We start from the raw sequence: 23,654 nt of genomic DNA on the forward strand, positions 1-23,654 counted from the left end.
TGCTAGCTGTATCACTGAGTCACTGGGGAAGAGCTGAAGGAGGTTGAGCAAAGACATATGGCATCAGATCTTTGCTGAACACTTCTGTCCCACAAAGCCGTCAGTTCTTATTTCACTGCTTCCATTATTGAAGATCAATCCATTTATTACTCCAGCAAGTGTTAGACTAGGGACTCCTCAAATAGTCCGATCATCTACAGCTTACTAATACAGCCAAAAAAGTTGTCAGTTTGTACCAGTGATTGGTGGGCAAAGCATTGGAAACTGCTGTGTCTTAATATTGGAGTTTATGTCATGTAAAAAAAAATCCCGCAAGAGAATATCCATTAAGGGCAACAAAGGAGGAGTTCCCTCTTATATACCCCCAAACTGATAACTCTATTCTCTCTCGCAGACTACATCGCTAAACTAGCTGTTCATCTGATCTGCTGATGGAACAGCTTGATGAACAGCTGCTGAACAAATGGATCAGATTTCAAAGACGTATGAGGTTGCGGTACCTGACCAAATGTGACATATCTTTGTCAATAGAGGGCGCTGTAATTTGCCAATAACTGTTCATCAGCAACTGTTGGTTTGATCAAGCTGAAATATTGCGTACTGAGTTTGAATTTTTTTAATGGTAACACTTTACTGAAGGGCACTGTTTGAAGGCTGCATAACACCTATATAAACCCATACATATGACAACTCACATAGATATACATAAACATTTCTGAATGCTTATTCCAACAAGGGTAAACTGTCAACTTTGATGTCAAGTTGACATAACAACTTTAAAGTAACACATATTTTTGTGACATTAGGATGTGTCTTGAAATAGGATAGCAGGGTACAACAACTGACAGCAACTGAACATTATTTATCTATTCATTTATTTATTGGAATGTCAAAAAAACCCAAACTGGATGTATCTGAAAGAATTAATTAAGAAAAATGCCAAGCCAGAATTTTCCTATCGTCGGGCATTTCCAAAATGTGGATACAACTGGAGACATCTGTATCCGGCATCATTGACATCAGGGGATATCATTGCTGGTTTAGCTTTACTCATATGAACACGCTGAGGAAATGTAAACTGGATTAATCCATGTCTAGCACAAGTTGTTATAATATTGGCTCCCACTGACTGTTTGATATCACTGTAATATCTTGTTCCCAATTAGCTTCCAGTTGAACTAGTCTTTGGAGGTTTATTTTACAAACGACAAAGTATGTTGGAGATTAAGCCTTTAAGACTACAGTTTGGGTTGAGCAGAATATCCACTATAGTGGTTGCTGGTCATTTTGAGAATGCAGCAAATAATTTTAAAAAAGTGAGTCTGGTTGTATAATATATATATTTGATTAAATTGGTAAAAAAAAAAAGAAAAATGTTCCATTTTGAAACAAACAGTCCTGATCTTGTGGCACTGCTAAAATGCCAGATCTTTGAGGAGTGATTTAAAGGAAAACTTTTAAGTGTATAGGTGAATGAATAGAGAGGATGTGAAGATAAAAATGCTTCCTGGGAGAAGAGGAGGCTGGGAGCAGGCCGAAGAACCGAGTGAAAGGTGAGAGAGGACGATTTGTAAAGCTGAGCTGAACAGATACTGAGTGGAAGGTGAGAGAGTGCTGATCTAGTTTTTATTCATGTTGGTGATGATGATGTTCTGCTGTATCCAGTTTGGTTTGGACAATCGTTTTTATGAGGTTAATTTGACCTGTGAGGGTAAAAGTTGGACCTGTAATCCTGTTTGCTCGTTTCTAACAGAAGGAGATAATTTGCTTGGAAAAGAATATGAGATGTGTGAAGTAATACTGATTACCAGGTATTTCAAATCAGACCACGCATTTGAAGAACCGTTTTGTGCCTTCAGCATTGAAAAGCCAGAGAAAGCTGTTTTCGATATAATAGACACACTGTTTATTGAACAATCCTGGCATCAATAGGAAAGACTGTAGACTAATGGGGAGAGTGAGGGGAGGAGCTAATAAGACAGATCCACACAAAGAGTGTGACATTCTAGAAATACTGCCTGAACTAAAGGACACAGACCATGCTAAATAAACGTATACCACACAAATCAAGAAATTCTTTAAAACAAACATTAAACATTGATTTCCAAATAATTTTCTCATTTTATACATAAAAATAGTCTGAAAAGGTGTAATTTGTTGTGAATACAAGCAATTGGTGGATCCTTTATACAGGAATTAAAAGATACTCAAAATCAAATTTTGCCAACGTTTTGCATAGCTATCCCAACACTCTACCCGATCCAAAGCTTTTTCAGCATTTCGGGCTGCCGGTTATTTATCTCTTTATTTTCTGAAACTATGATAGAAAAGGAGATGTGATTTGGGTGATAACCTTACATGGGGCCCCATGATGTGTCTAATGTGTTAATAGTTTGTGTGCCTCATAATCAATCATACACGACACGTCTCTCTTCTTAAAGGATTTGTTCTGCTTTTGATGCAGAAGGTGAGCCACATTCTGTATTTAAATGAATCCGCCCCCGGGGTGAACAGGGGCACACTGAGCATCTATCTGCACTATCGATCCTGATGTCTCATTAAGCCTGATCACCTCTCACTTTATTTCCTTGAAGAATAGGCTGTGTGTTATTTCACCACTGTTTAAGGAGGAGGGGATGATTTGTAAAGCTTTTCTTAAAAGATATTCAGGCGTAATTCAAAATTACAATTGGGAGGTACATGCATGCTGTCGTTAATGAAGCTTGTTAGCGACCAGAATATAGTCAACATGTGAGCAGGAGCATTGTACAGAGGAGGATGAAAGCATGCGTGAGGCTTTAGCAGCATGGTGGAGTCTCCAAAGGTCAGACCTCACCAATAACATACAGTTGCTGATAAAGCCATTCATTTTTTTTCTGATTTCCAGGGACCTTTTCAATAAATGCACTTTTTGTCTGCCATACCTGATTTTTAAAAAATTTGCGTTATATAAAATGCAATGAAATTACTTTTGCAAAGTTGTCTTTTCCCCAGTCCACACAAATTTGCTATCAAATATTCACAAGAAACAGTTTGATTAATCTAAAACTTGTTCACATTTGTACATGGCATGACCTCTACATGCTAATCAGTCCTTCAAAGGTATGCTTAAAGAGCTGTAAGTCTTAAATCATTTGTTCATCAAGTCGAATTTTAAAACTAGTCATTGGCCATTCACTTAATCATGGCTGCTACATATCAGTCTCCAAGACCAGGACTTTTCATAATTATTTGGTTAAAACTTGGCCATGGAATGTGGTATTGTCACCAAACTTGGTGTGTTTCAAATCAGCCTTTGGAGAGTACTGTAGTCTTCAGTTTTGTATCAAAGGCACATACAATTATTTGTATTATTATTATTATTATACAAGTTATTTATAATTATACAAAATAATGATAAAATATTATAATAAAATGATATTATTATTGTCACGGTTGGCCCATCCTCATGTCCCAGTCAAATGAAGGCGAGAGGGCGCCATGGTTCTCCCCGTCTCGTGTACTTGTTTTGCTTCCATGTTTCGTTTATCCCCGCCCATCTTTTCAGCACCTGTGTCTTGTTAAGTCTTATTAGTATGTGTATTTAAACCACGCACTGTTCCGTTTGTTGGCTGGTCATTTAGTTAATTCCAGTCTTCGTTTGTTCTAGCCTCTGTGTGTTAAATACTAGCCTCTGTGTTTGTTTGTATTTGCTAGTGTTTGTTGGTAGTTCTTATTACTTGTATTTTTGTTATTGCCTCCATCTCCTGTTTGTCATCGTGTGTTTTGCTTATGATATACAGTGGTGTGAAAAAGTGTTTGCGCCCTTCCTGATATCTTATTTTTTGCATGTTTGTCACATTTAAATATTTCAGATCATCAAACAAATTGAAATATTAGACAAAGATAACACAAGTAAACACAAAATGCATTTTTTAAATGAAGATTTTTATTATTAAGGGAAAGGAAATCCAAACCTACATGGCCCTGTGTGAAAAAGTGATTACAATTGTTGGTGCTAAGGCTGGCCCAACCAATTATTAGGTTTAGGGGGCAATCACTTTTTCACACAGGGCCATGTAGGTTTGGGGTTTTTTTTCCCCTTAATAATAAAAAACATTTAAAAACTACATTTTGTGTTTACTTGTTTTATCTTTGTCTAATATTTAAATTTGTTTGATGATCTGAAACATTTAAGTGTGACATGCAAAAAAATAAGATATCAGGAAGGGGGCAAACACTTTTTCACGCCACTGTATTATGTATATATTATGTATTATATACTGGCTCACTGACCCTGGGCTGTTCTAATGACTCTGACTATGGATTTGCCCTTAAAAAATCTCGCTTTTCTCAGTGTATGCGTCCACCTCATGATTGCACCACGTTAGAATTATTATAAAATCTGATTATGACTACACAATAAATAGAGAAAAACTGCCAGTTTTAAAATGGAAACACTCCTGTGATGCCAAACACCAAAACAATAAACAAGGAATGATGAACTTGCATCAATATGGGGTGCTATCACATTATCTGCCAAGTTGGGAAGACGTGCTAAAGCATGCTCTGCTCTTGTGGCTATATTTATTTATTTATTACACAATCATATTTATGTATGTGATGATATGAACCTAAAATAACGGAGAGAATAACTCGAGAAACATTTGTTTCGCATTATTTGCCTTTGTTAACTCTTATTTTCATTATCCATGTTGTCACAGTGTTGTTTTTTATGAATGGTACGTCCGGATAAATCAGGCAGGGTGCTTAGCTTTATAAGGAGCATCAATCATTCTCAATCAGAATTCTTATGGAAGTATTCGTTTGTACACACATAACTGATTAGGAAGGTAATTTATGACAATTTGTTAATGTAAAGCGTGGAGGCAAAGCAGGCTGCTAGGACGAGTCGCGTAAAACAGAAACATATGATTATTAATACATATAACACGGAAGACATAGCTTGCAGGCTATCAAAGTCAAACACCAACACACATAAACAATAGAGTTTTATACACGCATACTAATGACACATAACAAGGAGCAGATGTGGAACACAGGGAGGGCGTGGCCACACAGACGATTGCCCCTAGCCGATTTGGGGGGCAGTAACTTTTACTGACTCCTTTCAGGAAGTGCACCAGCTACTTTGCCCATCTCTGGGGTGGGTACTTGTGTTGCTTCCTTCTTGCCTCTATGAGGCTTAGGTACAGGCACACAAGTTCAGGGGCTGTGTGCCCTAGTGAAGGGAGTTTCTTCCTCCAACGAGGTTGCCACTATGTGCACCGCATGGGATGACTTGCTTGCTCCAGAGCGGCACCTCCTGGGCAGAGCCTTGGGCAGTATCTTAGGTGCCAGAGGCTCATCACTCCTGGAGACTGCAGACTCAATGCCACTGTCAGTGGGAGGATCCCCATAGAGGGTCTCCTCCACCTCCATGGATGATTCCTCCACACAGTTGAACCCCAAGTCCGACCGCAGACTAACGTCGCTGAACTCCTCGTTCCCTCCACAATCTGCATAACCCTCACAATAGTCCATGTATGGGTTGTAGGACCCAGCAGAGCCCACTTCCGAGTACTGATCCTCAATCTACTGCTCCCCGTAATCCTTAGGGCCCCCCCAAAATCCACCAGTAGTCTTCTCTCCTGTTGTGGGAGTATGGAGTGAGGTCAGGATGATGGAGGGTCTCTCTGCGAAGGCTGTGGAAGGGCATTTCCTCCCTTCTTTTGGTCCCCTTCCCCGACATCCTTCGTCGGTCGGTGTTTCTGTAACGCATGGAGGCAAAGCAGGATGCGGGGACAAGTCACGTAAAACAGTAACATATGTTTATTAATAGATATAACACGGAAGACACGGAAGAGTCTTTGCTGAATGTGACATGGCACCATTGTATGAAGTGACTTTATCACCAAAGTAAAGAAAATGTAAAATAAGAATACACAAAATTTTCTTGCATGAGGTCCAACTTACTGCACTCACATTGTGGCTAAAACCTCTGCACAACAGTGATCCAAGCATGTCTCCAGATCCTCTCAAAAAGGCTTTACTGTCATCCTAACCATGCTCATTTGCAATAACATTCTATTACTCCTCTGATTTAAACTTGTCAAGAATGGTCCTCCCAGGAATCTCCTGCTCTAACAAGCCTAATCAATCTGGTTAACAGTGTGCTACAGCAGAGAAAACATGTGAACACGAAGTGTGAAGAGGGAAAACTGACCTAAACTGCGATGATCTGTGGCGTTATCTTGGGGGACTGCATATGCAAAGACTAAAAGCTCAAAGATCAAAAGGCAAACGGAGATTTATTGCCTGGATTAATGATCTTTGAGCCTCTGCTATTCATCCTCATCAGAGCTTATATAGCAAGTTATGGACCATGTACAGCAAGGTTCAGTGGTGTTATACTGGCAAAACAGCCGGTACTGGTGTATTGGCACCAATAATTCTGATTATTTATTTATTAATAGTTGTGGCAAATATCCCTTTCATAACAAAGATGATTTCCTTAAAGGTTTTTTCCTCTGAGATATTGTATTATGGTACAATTTTGTGTTTTTCATGTTGTTCTACATAGAAAGCAAAACGAATTGTGACATACTTGAGGGAGTGAATCAAGAAGCGAGGTACTTGTGTCAGGAGCAACGTGGTTTATTCAATAAGCCAAAAAACAAAACAAAACAATTACATAGGAATCTGGTTTGAGGAGAGAACACTAGTCAGACGAGCAAGGAGACTGTTGATAGGCACGGTGTAGCATTAGTATGAACGCAGGCTAATGCAAACATCTAGCCCAGGGACCTGAAGTGAAACAAACATAGGGTGAAACAAACAAACATACTGTAGGTGGCAGTGATAACACTAAGTGGCCGATTGGGAAGTGATTGGGGCATGTGATTGGTGGATGTGCGAGAATTGGTTTGGTTAGGTGCTGACCGGGCATGACACCCACCCAACCAAGGGTCCCCCCAAGGGCCCCTCCAAGGCCCAGGTGCGGGGACAACCAGGGTGACTAGAGCCTAGTTGGATGAGCAAGGTGGAAGGTCCATACCACTCCCAGTATTGAAGCCAAGCCCTTCATCTCCTAGAGTCCAGCAGTGCATTAACCTTGCAGGATGGGTCATCCTCCACCTCTAGCTGTGGAAGATCCAGGTGACTGGGATCCTCTGAGCAACCTGGAACCACTGGCTTCATCCCACTTGTGTTGGATGGTATAGGGGCCAACATACCTGGAATGATCACTGACTGGACCTATCCTGTTGTCCAGCATGGCCACCTACAAGTGATCTCCTGGCTGGTACTGGGGTTTCTTTCGTATGTCAATCTGCCTTTGTCTTGTATGAAGTGATGACTTCGTGTGCACCCTTTCATGACTCCTGGCTGTCTATATAACCACACCTGGACAGCTGGGTGATTGGAGGATTGAGTGTTCCAGGAGTACAGTGAGGGATGGAAGCCCAGTATGCGTTTGAATGGGGTGAGTTGGCGGATGAGTGTCATCGGGAGATTTGGGTATACTCTCCCCGGGGCAGGTAGGTGCTCCAGGTGGAAGGCTGAGCCTGGCTGTCAAGTCATAGGATGCTCCTGGATAACTTGTTTAGAGTGACTGTTGGACTGAGGATGGTACCAAGAATTCCCTCCACATTTGTGATGTGAAATGTATCCCTTAGTCTGAGACAATGTCCTCTGGGAGCCCGAAATGCTGGAAGACATGGCTAAGAAGAGGAACTGGAAGTTTTGAGCACTATAGACAGAGTAGCAAGAGACACACACCAAACCATCTTAGAAAAGCAGGTGACAGGCAGAGGTAGTAGCTTGTCAGCAGATGGGGTGTATAGCAACGGTAGATATCACAGCATATTTCACAATGTCTCTTTCCATGGATAGCCGTCAATAGTGTGCTGACACCAAGTGGCCCCTATGTGTTGCTCCTGAATGACCTGGTCCCCAGGAAGGTGTGAGATGGGCAAGACTGAAGGGAGATGCAGAGCCTGCCAGCAGGGCAGTGTTAATGTTGGTTGGCCCAGCTGTTGGTGTAATCCTCTTGGCCAACTGTCACAACCTTGCTAGACTGCATCCATACCCTACACATGTGACTGGCTCTCCAACTTCCTAACAGACAGACCACAATCAGTACGGGTGGGCAACTGTGCCTCATCCACCCTCACCCTCAGCACTGGAGCTCCTCAGGGTTGTGTCCTAAGCCCCCTGCTCTACTCACTGTACACCTACGACTGCACAGCCACTTCCAGCTCCACCATCATTGTCAAGTTTGCTGACGATACCGTCGTCATGGGCCTGATCTCGGACAACCATGAGAGGGCCTACCTGGAGGAGATTAAACACCTGGAAGACTGGTGCCAGGGAAATAATCTCCTCCTAAATGTCAGCAAGACAAAGGAGCTGATTGTGGACTACAGCAAGAAGCAGGAGCGGCACTACCAACTTGTGAGGATCAATGAAACCACGGTGGAGAGAGTAGACAGTTTCAGGTACCTTGGAGTTCACATCTCACAGGACCTGTCCTGGTCCCGCCACACCAACTCCCTGGCAAAGAAGGCTCGTCAGCGTCTTTACCACCTCAGATGCCTAAGAGATTTCAGACTTCCCTCCAAGGTACTGCGGAACTTCTACACCTGCACTATCCAGAGCATCCTCATGGGGAACATCACAGTCTGGTTTGGGAACAGCACCAAGCAGGACAGACAAGCACTCCAGAGGGTGGCATGTTCAGCAGAGCGCATCACTCATACGGAACTTCCTGACCTGCAGACCATCTATTACAAGCGGTGCCAGACCAAGGCCAGGAGGATTGTGAAGGACCCCACCCATCCCAACAACAGGCTCTTCTCTCTGTTGAGGTCAGGGAAGTGCTTTCGCTCCCTGAAGACCAATGCAGAGAGACTGAAGAGGAGCTTCTTCCCACAGGTCATTCGGGCCCTGAATCAGGGCAACTCATAAACTGTGGGGACCCCCACCACCTTGTGACTGTAAATCTATAAATTTGTAAGATGGAATTGTACATTGTATACATACACATATATCCATATATACATTGTACATTGTGTTTATATACATACTATATATATGTAATGTACATATATTGTTATATATATTTTTGTGTGTGTATATATATATATATATATATATATATATATATAGATATATATATATATAGATATATATATATAGAGAGAGAGAGAGAGAGAGAAAGAGAGAGAAAGAGAGAGAGAGAGAGAGAGAGAGAGAGAGAGAGAGAGATGTATATTTCCTTATGCACCCCTGTTTTTTTTTCCTCAGTTTGGACAGAGCACTCTCAAACCATTTCACTGTGAGTTATACCGTGTATGACTATGTACGTGACAAATAAACCAAACTTGAACTTGAACATGCCTTGCTGATGACATAGCCGAGGAAGATGGAAGTCACTCTTCTCCAACCTGAAATATAAGTTATTGCACAGGATAGAGCTAAGGACCTGGCTTACATTGCACTCCACGAACATGCCCAAAAGGTCTATCATTTAGCAACTGCCACAGTAGGGAAATCCAGAGCAAACTCCACCACTGTTTGAGTCGTAGTAAGACTTATCACTCCGGCATGCTCTGGCAGGACTGGCTGATATACAAAGTGTAAATATAGAACCAGGAAGCCCTCACAACCCTCACGGTCACGGTCACAGACCTCCAGGATGGTAAATTGGTACGCGTGAAACTCGGAGGCAGCGAGACTTGCATGGCTACTGATCTCTGGACTCACAGAGAGTGCCTCCACACAGCTGGATGCTCAAAACTTGCTTGGAGCTGGCACACCTGCAGACATTACTCCCCCAGCTCCTGCTGTTGGCGACCTATTGTGGCACTTTGCAAGCTGAATGCTTCGGTAGTACATGGTACATTTGCTACATTTCTGTCTTTGGGCTTTGCATTCTGTGACATCTCCGGATGAGTGTCAGGAGAAAATGTAGTTTATTCAATAAACCAAAAGAAACAAAGACAAAGGAAACTAGTCCAGTGAGTGGGGAGAACATTGATAAATGCAGCATAGTGTTAATCTGAGCACAGACTAATGTGAAGCTTCAGGGCTGGTGACCTCAGGAATAAATAGGATGAAACAAACAGGGGACTGGTGAGGGTGATAACACTAATAAGTGAGCGATAGGAATCTGAGAAGTGATCAGGGTGTGTGATGAATTAGTGTGAATTGGTTTGGATGGGTGCTTACAGGGTGTGATATGAATAAAATGAATTTTCTCCATTCTTTTCTACTATTTCTTGGAACTGGCAGGAATCCTGGAGGGCCAAGATATCAATCCCCTCTTAATTTGTTTCTTGAATATCTGTGGAATTGATACACGTTCTGCGGGTCATTTGCCAGGCTCTTGTTATCTTTTACACGTGGCTTTGTAGCAACTCAGGAAATCACAGAATGTTTTCAAAATATAATATTTTTGCTGTATTAAGAAAATCCACAACCTTTTCAAGATTAAGACAGACAAAATAGGACTTAGCAGGGACTAAGGGAAATCTCATACTAAAGAAAAGAAGAGAGAGAGATAGCACTGGGGGGGGGGGGGGTATTTTGGAGTTTTATTTCCTAGATTACCTGGAGGTAGATGGCATAAAAAGGATGAAAGGATGACAGTATGATGTATCAAAGGGGTGAAAGAATAATTATTTCCATTAAGAAAATAAGATAGGATGAGAAGCACAGAGAGAGAGAGAGAGAGAGAGAGAGAGAGAGAGAGAGAGAGAGAGAGAGAGAGAGAGATTGGGGTAGTGTAGGTGGTGGGCACTGTGGATAGCACCGTCATAGCTCACTATACTTATGTTTAGCCCCCATACATGATGTCATAGCTGCGAAGCAGCCAATCAGGCAACTGAGAGCTCTCTCCTCTGTTTGGCTCCACCCACCCCTTGGCTCCTTATACTCTACTCGTCTCAACTAGAAAACATACAATGTGCTGCTTCTACAAGCAGAGCAGACACACACACACACACACACACACACAACCACCACTCACACACAGCCAGCGATGGTGCGCGTGAGTGTTTCCCTTCCCTCTGGCATGATACTATCTCCTTTCCTTCACTACCTCCATCTCTCCTCTCTCCCTCCACATCCCTCTCTTTTCTAATTCCCACTGATCATCCCTGACACAGATTTCTTCCCCCTCCCAGGCGAATGCACGCTCCTGACGAACACAGGACAGGCAGGCACGACCACCAGCAGCGGACACACTACCAGAAACAGAGGCAGCGGCTTGGGCAGCAGCTTGGACACCGGCAGCTGCGTCCCCGTCCACGTCCCCCTGGATCACAGCTGTGAGATGGGCTGCTCCTCTGGCCGGCCGCCCTGCCAGCCCGCGGCCCCCGTACAGCTACCCACGCTGGACCCTGACTGCAATCAGACCCAGGAGGGGATGTCGGCCGCCGCCAGTCCCCTGCCCCAGACCCCGGAGCACCTGTCTACGCTGGAGCGGCTGGCTCAGGCCACAGGTGGCACCGAGAGGTCCTGGTACCGCTGCGTCTTCCCCTTCGGCGTGATCTCTCTAGTGATTGGCATGGCAGGTACGGGCGTCACGTTCACCTTCGACACCATGCCGCAGACCAAGGTGGTGTCGCTGGCGCTGTTGGCCATGGGGTTCATCATGCTGCTGGTGGCAGCCGCCTGCTGGCGGGTGCACCAGGCCCGGAAGAGAAAGAGGAAGGAGACTGGCTTTTTCGGCTCGGAGCAGGGCACCCTGTGACACCCTTACCTACGTTTAGAAACGGACGGGGGTGTTTCAGAGCAGGGGAATGTGGACACCGCTCTTTTGGTTGTTTATTTTATTTTTTGTGTGTGAAGGATCCTCTACATCTGTGCTTGGCCTGGACGAAGAGAACTTGGCCTCATTGTGAGGTAAGTTTTGTACCCGCAAAACAGAAAGGGACACTCAACGGCTCGCTATACCCATTAGTCTTTAGGGCGCGAATCCTTGCAAACTCTCGCTGTGCTGTATATAAACACGAGAGGAGGAAAAGGTGACTCACAGCAGCTTGAGAAAAGGGTGTCGCCTGAAATACACCTAACTGCTCTTGCCGCTGAATTAGAGAAGGCGCACACTGTGGGGATGTGCTTAGCTCTGCGTGTTTGTCCTTATTATAGGACCTCGATGTGAGGTCACAAAGAGGGAAGTGCCAGTGATGATGTTCCCAGGGTCCCTGACGATGCTGCAAGTCTCCTTCACGCTGCTGTGGGCGTCTCTCCCATGGAACGGTGGGATCAAAGCCACACGGCAGGCTCCAGCCTTCCCCCGCTGAAGGAAACTCTCCACTATGAGATGTGAGCTGTTTAGCACACTGACCTGGGGTCATTGCCTGCAGAAATTGAGAATACAGGAATAAGCGGAAGAGCAGGGTCTCAGTAATGAGCCGACAGCAGATCAGTGGAAGAGAGGTGTGAGCAAGGAGACTGAAGTCATTAAAACCAGTGCTGAAAGGAAAAAAAAAAAAAAAAACGGAAAAAAAACCAACTCCTTTTTCCATGTGGTGATTTCTATAATTAAGAGAAGGCCACATGGCGTAGCATGTGAGAAACACGGAAACTTTGCCAGGGCATTGTGGGAGTGTCATCAGAATTAAAGAACGTGCTAATTGTCAGTTCCGCTAGTCCACGTGACTTTGGAGAACAACGTTTTTTTTGTGTGTGTGTGTGTGTGTGTGTGTGTGTGTGTGTGTGTGTGTGTGTGTGTGTGTGTGTGTGTGTGTGTGTGTGTTATTACATGGCTCCTTGCTGAGATATATTTTTGGTGGCAATGTGGAAAGATAAAAAGCATGAGTGCATGAGTGTACAGTATTCATGAAAGCACTCAGGTATCCTGTGAGGTTTTTTTGCTCTAAGGTTAGTGACAGAGGGAAGTACTTTATCACAGAGGTCTTATTCTCCACATTGAGCCCTGGCAAACAAGACTTTAACGCCAGTATTTTATATTTTAAAAAAGTATTACATCTATTTTAGCATATTTACCCTTTACCTCTTAGCATATTTTTAGCATATTTCATCTCTGCAAACAAATTAATTCATTAAAGGCTTGATGGGTAATTAAATTAGTGCTGTTCTGTTGTGGCCAATAGTACAATAACAGTACAACATTCCAGAAAATAATGATATGTATTTGAATGTCACATCTTTGGTTTTCCAACACAGAATGTATTTGGGTGTCTGTACATACTTTAGAAGCAGGTCTTTTCATCCTAACAAAACTTTGCATCTATTATCTATCATTGTCTTTTTAGATGTATTCTTAAAAAGCTGTGGCTAGTCTCATTTCTGTAAACATTTAGGGCTAATTGATCTTGATCTAAAAATAATACCAGCTCCGAGCAATGACCGAAGAACCCTGCATTCAGCGTAAGAGATACAAGGAAATGGGATTCACATACATACCCATAACCTGTGCTGAGGCTGTCGTGCTATATCTGTCTGTTGTTCCTGCAGCTGTTGAGAGAGGGAGAGAGAGAGAGGGAGAGAGAGAGAGAGAGAGAGAGAGAGAGACAGAGAGAGAGAGAGAGAGCGAGAGAGCAGCAGGACAGAGAGAGAAGGAAGAAGAGAGAGAAAGAGAGCACAGTATCCAGAGGGAGGGGGCACCTTCATGAGAACTCATTGATAAAACGGCAGCCGGAAATGGACCTGCTGATAGGAATATAAATAAGTAGAAAGCCAGGCATGAGTGGTGCACTATGTGTTCACTATGTGTTCACTATGTGTGCACTGTGTTCACTATGTGTTCACTATGTGTGCACTATGTGTTCACTATGTGTGCACTATATGTTCACTATGTGTGCACTATGTGTACTATGTGTTCACTATGTGTGCACTATATGTTCACTATGTGTTCACTGTGTGTGCACTATGTGTTCACTATGTGTGCACTATGTGTTCACTATGTTTCACAGGCACCACACATGCTAATCATGATTCACACTTAATGTAAACATGTACTCTTGGCTTTTCTGAAAGGGCCAAAAATGCACACAAACAACATAAATCCTGCTAAGATGTGAACAAGGTCATGCACTGAACCTTTGCAGCTAACGCGTTCACATCGCAAATCTAAAAAAGCTTGAAAACATAACCATGCACAGAAATAATTACCAAACTGAAATATCAACCATATAAACTTATGAATTAGGAATAGACATGCTACATGTAGCTTTTAAGCCACGAGTATACAATGGAGGTCTTCTGCTTCCAGACAGTATGTCTGAGACACTGTATCTATATATGTACTTTTATTTTTAAAGCAGTGTATGTTAATAGATGCATTTATAGATTTTTGACTTTTCAATAAAAGTATTAAATATGAAGACGCAAAGAGAAATCAAATTGTGTCCCTGTCTTTATTAATAGTTTAATTATTGATTCATATTTCATTGATTAACTGATAAGCGCTTCTCTCAGGTCTCATTGTGGGCCAGCGATGCTGTGCATGCTCTTGCCTTGCTGAGTTCTCCGCCCCTTTTGTGTTCCCATTAAAATTCACATGGGCATCACAATTCATGAGTCTACTTCTTCTTCCGCCCCCACATGGAGAGCCACAAAGACTGTTTTCAGAGCCCGGCTCGGTCCTTCAGGAGGATGCTAAAAATATCCCAGCAACCCAGCTGGAGAGAGAGAGAGAGAATGACTGTATTGCATGTCTGAGAGTCCAGCAAGCCTAAAGGTGCTTAAGACAACCTTCCCTTTGTTCCCTACCATGTACCTGCCACTTGAGGAAGAGTTAAAGTGTGAGAGTGGGCCTGAGAAGAGGCGCCGGTAGACGGAGTGTTTAGCGTGGATCTGCAGCTGCCTTCTCTGCCTTCTTGCACATGTATTTATTCTAGTCATTGGGTCCTGATTAGCATAGCAAAGCCCACAATAAGTGTGGCAAAAATCATAAGTAACATGATTTCTTCTGAACTCAACTGCCACTGGACAGTTCACCTTTGACAACGCCATTGTTTCTGTATATCATTCATTTTTAAGTGGTTTTAGGTCACTGCTCCCAATATGCCTAATTTTCTTTTTCTATTTGCCCTTCTAACCAACAACTATATCATGGATTTGTAAGTTATCAGGGTCCAAATTTTTTATCCCTTAGCCTAGAAGTACAAATGGCCAGTTTGGAGCCATGATTTCCATGATTTGAATTCAAGGTTCCATGATTTCAACTCAAATCATTTAAATTGTCCGTACAGGTAATCAGTGCCAGTGTTATGAAAAGCAGTAAAATGGTCAGAGATGTTCATGTTTCATTGGCACTGCCAGCTATCGAGCCAAAGGAAACACCCACAGACATCTTTCCCTCCACATTTCCGACAGCTGATGAGATTTCTCAGTTCCTTGTCACCACGGCAGCAAAATAAACAAGTTCAAGGTGTTTGCAGTTTCATGGGTGTGCAAGTATGGAGGGCCGCTGGTGGGCTTTGGGCTGCGTAAAGCATTCGCACTGTCAACGCACATCGTTCATAAATCACTTTTTCTGAATTTATGAGCAGATGTGCGCAAAGACATTTGTGCAATTCAGCCTCTGAGCTCCCACAAGGCTCCCAGGCAAACTCACACCAAAGAAATGATGACTCCCGTGGGAGTCCCACTGCCTGCTGCTCTGGAACAAGAAAAGTTCCGGACTAATAACAGAGTGCTTATTCTACAAAATGCTTGTGTTCTTAAAATAATTCTGTATAATAAAATCTGCACTTTAAAGAATGTGTGTGTGTGTGTGTGTGTGCGTGTGTGCGCGTGTGTGTGTGTGTGCGTGTGTGTGTGCGTGTGTGTGTGTGCGTGTATGTGTGTGTGTGTGTGTGTGTACGTGTGTGTGTGTGTGTGTATGTGTGTGTGTGTGTGTGTGTGTGTGTGTGTGTGTGTGTGTGTGCGCGTGTGTGTGTGTGTGTGTGTGTGTGTGTGTGTGTGTGTGTGTGTGTGTGTGCATTTTATTAATTGGGTAATCTCCACTGGTTCACACATTGCAACTGCTCATAATGCTGGCACTAGAAAATATCTCCAGGAAAAAATCTCTAGTTAAAAGTTAAATTCAGATATGGCCTTTGTCTCTCTTGCTGTTCATTGTGATGTTTTTACCCCCTTCAAGTGAAAAATGTCATCATAAAAGGGATTATAAAATAATCCAGTTAAAGGTTTGATTTAAAAATTAACTCAAGCATTTATATGTCTACCTCTACTTTACCTGCACTCAACTGTACTTTACACCAGCTACTTGTTTGGCATTACTGTCGTATCTCTGCTTTCTCAGGTTCCTGCTGTTTTCTTTTAACTTTTGCTGTTATTAAAGTCACTTTGTGTGTGTGTGTGTGTTTGTGTGTGTGTGTGTGTGTGTGTGTGTGTGTGTGTGTGTGTGTGTGTGTGTGAGAAAGAGAATTTCAGCTCCATTTCTTTGTTACCATGGAAAAACCTCAAGTATAGAACGATTACATCTCGCTCTGACCAAACAAAGTCCTTCCACGATACTGTATCTTTAGCCTCCTCAGCATGTCTGAGCATTACTTCTACCTGATCTAATTTACCTAATGTCTTAACAGCAGAAACAGGATTTATGATGTGAAATCACACTTCCGCTCTAAAATAGAAAACCTGTAACTAAGATCCCACACTGTCATAAGCTCTACTAAGGCAGTGGTGGCCAACCCTGCTCCCCTCCGCTCCTGTGACACCCGGAATAACTACTGTGATTGCTCTGAACAGACTTTAGCCATAGCCGCATAATGGGCAACACACACACGCGCGCACAACGCATCAACCTAGGTAGAGTGACTTTTTGACCAAAATCTATCAGACGCTGGTTGATTGAGGGCACCTCAGAGGATGACACAAGTGTGTGACGTAGAAGTTGTGGGCGTTTGTTTTAGCGATCACCCTCTTCCTTTGGAGAGACAGCTGGGCTGGAATGCTTATCCTCTCACTGGTTTCACTGGCTGTGGGGTCTTCAGAAAAGCAGAACAGACAGTCCTGTTATACAATGTTATAAGCAGAAATCTGCATTTGCATGCACACATTCACAGGGTTATGCACACACTCTGACTTACATGCTTACGCGCACAGATATATACACACCACACACACACAGATGCACACACACATGCACGCACAGTAAATGTGTGGCACGCAGCAAGAATTAATTTTGTGAAAAAGAGTATCCTTATATAAGTAGAGTTTTAAAATTTGGTTTCACTGTGACCTTGGTCCCAGGAGGTTAACTTTGTTAACTCACACATGAACACACATAGGGTCACATGCTCTGATAACATTTAACTATTTCCAAAGATGTCAGTATGATATATGACATAAGGCACATTATTGTTCTTGTTGATTGATTAATAATTGAATTTCGATATCTTGTTCACTGCTTAGCTTCAAACAGCTCGTGAGCGTGTGACATATCCCCAGGATTATCTCACAGAAGCTCATATTCTTAGTCATTTTTAAAACTGACTGTTAATGTGTTTTCTGCAAGAAATTCAACCAAGTTACTTTAGTGATTTACTGTCTTATTAAAAATAAATCGATGGCTGTTATTCACACAATGTTTCTTTCTTTTATTTTATATTTCATAGTTTATTTTGCTGTCCATAAATAAACCTGGTTTGAAATGGGAGTTCAGTGACAACTGACTCTATACCTTGGAGATGGTAGAAATGGTTTTGAGTAGAGCAGTGTTTCGCTAAGAGTTAAAAATATGTATCATTGAATATCTTTGAAGAACATTTTCTCTCTGTATGTGTGTGTGTGTCTGTGTGTGTGTGTGTACGTGTGTGTTGTCAGTGACATCAGAACTGCTGGACTCTCTGGCCTTTGCGCTCTCTGATCTCACCTCGCTGACTCCTGTCTCCTGCTTGAGACATCAACACTGATTCTCAACAATGGGTCTTTGGGTTTGTTTGCATGCCGCATAGTAATTTGTAGATCATTAATTAGGGAAAATATTCATGTGAAACTGGACATGGTTTTGACTTCTATAATAAATAGTTTAAGTATAGATAAATAAGAAAATGATTTATAAATGAAGAGAATTAATTTATATATGGAGATGTGTTTTCTATGGTCTGTTAGGTCATTTCTGAGAGAACAATAGGTGTTTAGCTATATAACTGTGCGGTGGACGTCTGATCGGCCACGGTTAGCTGAAAAACAAGAAAGAAACAAAGCATGTCAGTCACTAAAGGAGATATCCCCAAAATATGCTTTTGTTGCACTGCCTGGAAATCAAGGTAACAGGTAACAGGTCTTTCGCTCTTTAATACTGTTCCTCACTAACTCCTAAGGAAGAACGCAGTGACGCCGCTGTCATTAACAGTGAGTTCTCACTTGTATCACCCTAACTCATTATCAGCTCCTAAGGAAGAACATGACAACACCTCATTTGTTATCTAACAGAGAGTATTTATCCATTTGGTCATATTTTAAAAGAGATTTTCTGAAAAACTTGGCGATAAGACATAACATACAGTGAATCATATTTTCCCATGACACATCTCCTATTAACAATGTCTTCCAAGGATAACTGTTCAGTAGAAACAGGCACGCTTACAGCAAAAGAGTGAGGTAAGCAAACTCTCCGACTACAGCGAGGTAGGCAAACTCTCCGACTACAGCAAGGTAAGCAAACTCTCCAACTACAGCGAGGTAGGCAAACTCTCCAACTACAGAGAGGTAAGAAAACTCCCCGATTACAGCGAGGTAGGCAAACTCTCCAACTACAGCGAGGTAGGCAAACTCTCCGACTACAGCGAGGAAAGCAAACTCTCCGACTACAGCAAGGTAAGCAAACTCTCCAACTACAGCGAGGTAGGCAAACTCTCCAGCTACAGCGAGGTAGGCAAACTCTCCAACTACAGCGAGGTAGGCAAACTCCCCGATTACAGCGAGGTAAGAAAACTCCCCAATTACATTGAGGTAGGCAAACTCTCCGACTACAGCGAGGTAAGCAAACTCTCCGACTACAGCGAGGTAGGCAAACTCTCCGACTACAGCGAGGTAAGCAAACTCTCCGACTACAGCAAGGTAAGCAAACTCTCCAATTACAGCGAGGTAAGCAAACTCTCCAACTACAGCGAGGTAGGCAAACTCTCCAACTACAGCGAGGTAGGCAAATTCTCAGACTATTTTGACAAGTGTTCCATGCGTAGGCTGATATCTGATGCACACAGCGCCAAATATACAGAAACTTATAAGGTTGCTCATCAAAAATCACAGGCAGGAGGCTGATGAGTAGAAAGTAAGGTGTCCCTTGCTTCTCCGCTTTTTGTGCTCACATTAATAAAGATAATCAAATGTGTTTAGACATCAAAGTGTTGGAATAAGCTACTTGAATAATTCAGTTCACCAGGCTGCATGTAAGAGTCATTAAATGCGCGATTCATGTTGATGTGATCAGTAATGAACTAATAGTTATTGTAAAGAAGCCATGATCAGGCAGTAGTTCTCTGGAATATAAGACTCAGTACATGTTGTTTAGTTAAACTACTGTAAGCATTAACTGACCATAACATATGGAGGAAGTGATTTTGGTGTTAATGCAACATTATGCATCTGTCCCTGCTTTCAAACTAACTGTCAAACCGCATTATGAAGTCTTTCCCTGCTCCCAACGTATAATCAGATAAGAGGCCATTTAAATTAAAATGAGGTGTCATTGCTGGCTTATGATGAACATGGAGGAATGCTTAAGAAACGCTTGCATTTTATGAGATGCGTCGCCACCGCTGGGAAATACAGTGAAATACGGTGAAAACTCAGCAGGGAGCCACTTGTTCACCAGCTATAAGAAAATACTGTGGTTTCCAGCAGGTTGCAAGTCCTTCCGATTGCACTACTGATGGCAGTTTTAGTAAAAGGTAATTTGTACAGAACAGCATTTTGAAAGCATTCCTGTCCATGCTTATTTTAAGGCTAATTTAATGCTAATCCAGTGTAGTACAATGATCAGTCATAGAGCGTAACTACTGCCTGGGTTGATGTGCTGTGGTAATTTCCCCTGCCTGGTCTTGGCGAGACTACAGAAGCTCTACAGTGTGGCTCTGCCGGTTTGGTGGCCTTCTCGTTACCAGGCTTGAGGGACGTAACTGCTGAACCATGTCAGGAATCGTGTCAGTACGGTGAGTCATGTGCTCTCTCCTTTTCTGCTTCGTCTGTTTCATCGCACCATCCAGTGTGCTCTGAAGGCACCTGCTTGCACTGGGCACTATAAAAATGGGTTATAAGCACCACTGTAACCCTTTTAGTGGTGCAGGCAGCAGCACTGATGTGGGGATTCAAGCCCCGTCTGTGCTGAATGCTGGTGGGCACATCCAGTCTGCCCAGCCGCCAACAACTCCACCCGCTGGCTGTGTGCTCCCATAGATCCAGCACTGCACCACCAGTGTTAAACCTCCAGTGCTGATAGGAGATGGAACAGAATATCTTTAATGCCACTACAACCGCCAGCAGCAGTGTTAAATCTCTAGTGATGTGGCCTAGCAACCAGACCGAACATAGATGGTGGCAAATCTCATGCTCCTACATCAGGGGAGGCAGGTGTCTGTCTTCACCCTCTAGACTGACAGTAACAGTAAGCTGGGAGAGAGAGAGAGAGAGAGAGAGAGAGAGAGAGAGAGAGAGAGAGAGAGAGAGGGAGAGAGAGAGAGAGAGGGAGAGAGAGAGAGGGAAAGAGGGAGAGAGAGAGGGAGAGAGGGAGAGAGAGAGAGAGAGAGAGAGAAGGAATGCTTTTGAATCTGTATGTCAGCAGCAATGCCCCTAGCAAATGACAGATGTCACTCGTCTGCATGGCACGGCTGTGATTCTGGGTCAGAATTCATCCCAACACCATCCTCTGCTTCAGTAATCTTACTAATTAAGAGACAGAGAAGGGGAGAGAGAGTGAGAGAGAGAGAGAGAGAGAGAGAGAGAGAGAGAGAGAGATATGGAGAGGGGGTCCAAGCATTGCAGCTTGAAAACAGTCGCTTTCATGCTTACCTCCCTATAATTACGGAGACAGAAGGCTATTTTTCAAGAGGTTTTCTGGACAGATATATTGTCCCTCCCTTATAATTGCTTTCCTTTCTCCCTCTCTCCCTCCTTCTTTCTTCCCCATCTATCTCTCTGTCCCTCTCTTGCCGTCTCTCTTTTTCAGTCGTGCGCTCCGCTATCTCTGTTCCTCTTCCTCCCCCCTCAGCCTCTCTTCCTCTCTTCCTCCAATTTCTTCCTCCCTCTGGCATTGATGATCCTTGACCTCTGCTTCCCTGGCCCAGACCAGATGGAAAATGGTGTGTTGCGTTCCTGTCAGCCTCACAGAGAGCCGACCTTCCCGCACCACGGCCGGTGCGATGTTCTCCTGGCTCTCAGGCTTTTGAGCTCGGCACGCCTCCGCCCCTCAACAACGACACTCAGAGAAGAGAAGTCAATGCGTTGGCACTAATGACACGCTTAATTCTACTCGCTCCCTTCCTCTCCCACGCACTCAGAGTTCTGAGTCGCTACGCTCACACACATGCGCCGAGTTCCTTGGGGGTGGGGGGTGGGTGTTGGGGTTGGGGGCAGTGGAGGGGGTGGTTGGTGAAAATGTCACTGGAGACAGAAAGAGGCACGCAAGTCACATTATTATTGACATTTTCTGGTTCTATTCAAATGAGAAGGTCATATTCCCTATTTTTATAACATTATGAGACTAGGCTACAAATTAAACCATAATGAAAACAATATTTCAAGTTGGTTGGGAGATGGTTTTACATATAATGACCTCTGAGATTCATTTCTCACTACTTGCCAAGGAGACCATGAGACATAAATTTTTCATATCCATTTATTTTTCTTGCCTGCTTGTATTATGTCAAGTTTCCATATGTTTATTTTTTCCAATCAAATGCGTATGCTGGTACTCTTTTAGCAACTACGCTCCAGTTAACTGTGTTTGGACATCATGAACATAAATTTGTCCATGTTCTGAGAGTTGCTCTACTCATTATCAAGAGCACTTCTAATAATAAGGTTGGAAATGTGTGTGTCGATCAGTGGCTTGTGTTTATGTCCTTGGGTTGCCTAGGACAGCATGATGAGATCTCCAGCTGGGTTTCAGGGAAAAGGTAGTAAGAATATTAACAGAGGGTCCAAACCGCATTTCTGTTCAAGTTTTCAGATATCATTACATTTGGGTAAAATGAACTCTTTCGTTTAGGATTAATGACACATGCTAAAGGATTTGTGCCAAATGCACACAGGACTTGCACTAATACAGCTGACATTAACAATGCTGCAAATGGGGGAAAAAACACTACTTGGAAAATGGAACGAGCATCAAATATATAAAATTATAGCATGCTCTGTTCCAAACCACAGCCCAGCTCGAGGTGTCATTTCATATCTGCACTGTACCCCCCCCCCCCATTCACACACACACACACACACACACACACACACACACACACACAGACAGGCAAGGCTCAGATTTGCACATGCACTTTATGCACGAAGTGAGCACATGAATTAAATAGTTTTTTTCTAAAATCCAGTCACCTGAAGGGTGGCCTTTTTCTTCCCCTGTGTCAGAAAGGCCCAGAGCCTGAGGGTGAGGCAGATATACAGAGCTGCTGGGTTAGAGTTCCCTCTCAGGTTTTATGGCTCCCTCCTCATCCAGTCTGATGTAGTGAGCTGAATAGGGGCCAGTCTGCCCCCTGGCATGTGCACACACAAAAAAAATCTAATGGGTCTGAAATGCTTTTAAGCGGATCGGCGTCTCGGAATCGATTAGTCAACAAATAGGTCTTTTTAACAAGTCAGGGTAAAAGGTCACTAACCTCCGGTTTGTGTTTCACCATTAAGGCCTCTTATTCTGTTATGGACCTGCACTTCTCTGGAAGCCAGTGGCCATGATTACAATTCATTTATGTCTAATGAGCTTCCATAATCTCACTATTATTATTACACTTTGCTTGTAAATATTTCCTCTGCCCTAGTGTCCTCAGCCAAGAGGGCACGCTTCCAGACATGTCCTAATTTCAAGAAGAAAAAAAAACATACACCAGTTTCCATTTGTCCGCTAGGTTCATCTAGCATGCTTTGGCATCTCAGATCGTAGGCAGAAACCTAAAAGGTTAATACAGAAATGAAAGGGCTGTGTGCATGTCTGAGGCCGCTGGGCCCTGGTATCAGTGGTTCTCTCCAGCTGGAGCGGGAGAGTAAGCTCAGTAATACACAGGCAGTGTTTTGGTTAGCTGAACACACCCATGACCCTCTACTTCCGCCCTTGACCCCAGTTTGCTGGATACTCAATTTTGTACATTTGCAGCCATTGTGCCTTCTGTTGAAACAGAAATCATGTAATATAAAGCAGAGCACTTTGGTTAATAATTTGGTATTTTGGTTAATAACATTATTTAGGAAAAAAAAACAGTAAATGTCATTCTTTCTATGCTTTTGTTAAAGCAATGAGGTAGTGACTGAAATACTGTTACATTGTATAGTTTTATATGCATAAATAAAACCACCTACAATTCAATAAATGCAAAAATCCATAAATACTAATTACATGCATCTGCGTGTTTTATCATATGCAGACAGGAAAATCAATGCAGGCAACAGAAGGCAGGTGAAGGCTGAGTTAAGACTTGTCTGATCGCTATGGCGATAACCATTACCATAACTTCCACCTCCACTCATGC

At 43.1% G+C, this 23,654-nt stretch overlaps 1 protein-coding gene and 1 long non-coding RNA gene across 4 annotated transcripts; one reads left to right on the top strand and one right to left on the bottom strand.

Annotated features, from left to right (window-relative positions):
* Positions 1-11,314: 11,314 nt before the first annotated feature.
* Positions 11,315-12,424, top strand: LOC113591439 (transmembrane protein 100). 3 transcript variants are annotated; one of them, XM_081698159.1, is made up of 3 exons: positions 11,315-11,555; positions 11,833-11,886; positions 12,133-12,424. In XM_081698159.1, the coding sequence occupies exons 1-2, from the start codon at positions 11,315-11,317 to the stop codon at positions 11,883-11,885; spliced, it is 294 nt and encodes a 97-aa protein (XP_081554285.1). In that variant the 3' UTR covers position 11,886; positions 12,133-12,424. The 3 variants fall into 3 exon arrangements, 2 of the variants coding, with proteins under 2 accessions (XP_081554285.1, XP_081554284.1); XR_014117307.1 differs by having other exon boundaries at positions 11,315-11,886; XM_081698158.1 differs by having other exon boundaries at positions 11,315-12,424.
* Positions 12,425-14,203: 1,779 nt separating this feature from the next.
* Positions 14,204-21,421, bottom strand: LOC118242445 (uncharacterized). The gene is made up of 4 exons (XR_014117308.1): positions 20,974-21,421; positions 20,522-20,574; positions 16,820-16,946; positions 14,204-14,630 (listed from the first exon to the last, which is right to left on the bottom strand). It is a non-coding gene; the product is annotated as an uncharacterized LOC118242445 (long non-coding RNA).
* Between the last annotated feature and the right edge of the window lie 2,233 nt (positions 21,422-23,654).

Source organism: Electrophorus electricus, chromosome 15 (genome assembly GCF_041902795.1).
Source record: "Electrophorus electricus isolate QZ-2024a chromosome 15, ASM4190279v1, whole genome shotgun sequence".
Classification (NCBI taxonomy): Eukaryota; Metazoa; Chordata; class Actinopteri; order Gymnotiformes; family Gymnotidae; genus Electrophorus; species Electrophorus electricus.

Excerpts from the sequence above, each read along its gene's own strand:
- LOC113591439 (XM_081698158.1), top strand. The coding sequence starts at position 11,315 with ATGGGCTGCTCCTCTGGCCGGCCGCCCTGCCAGCCCGCGGCCCCCGTA.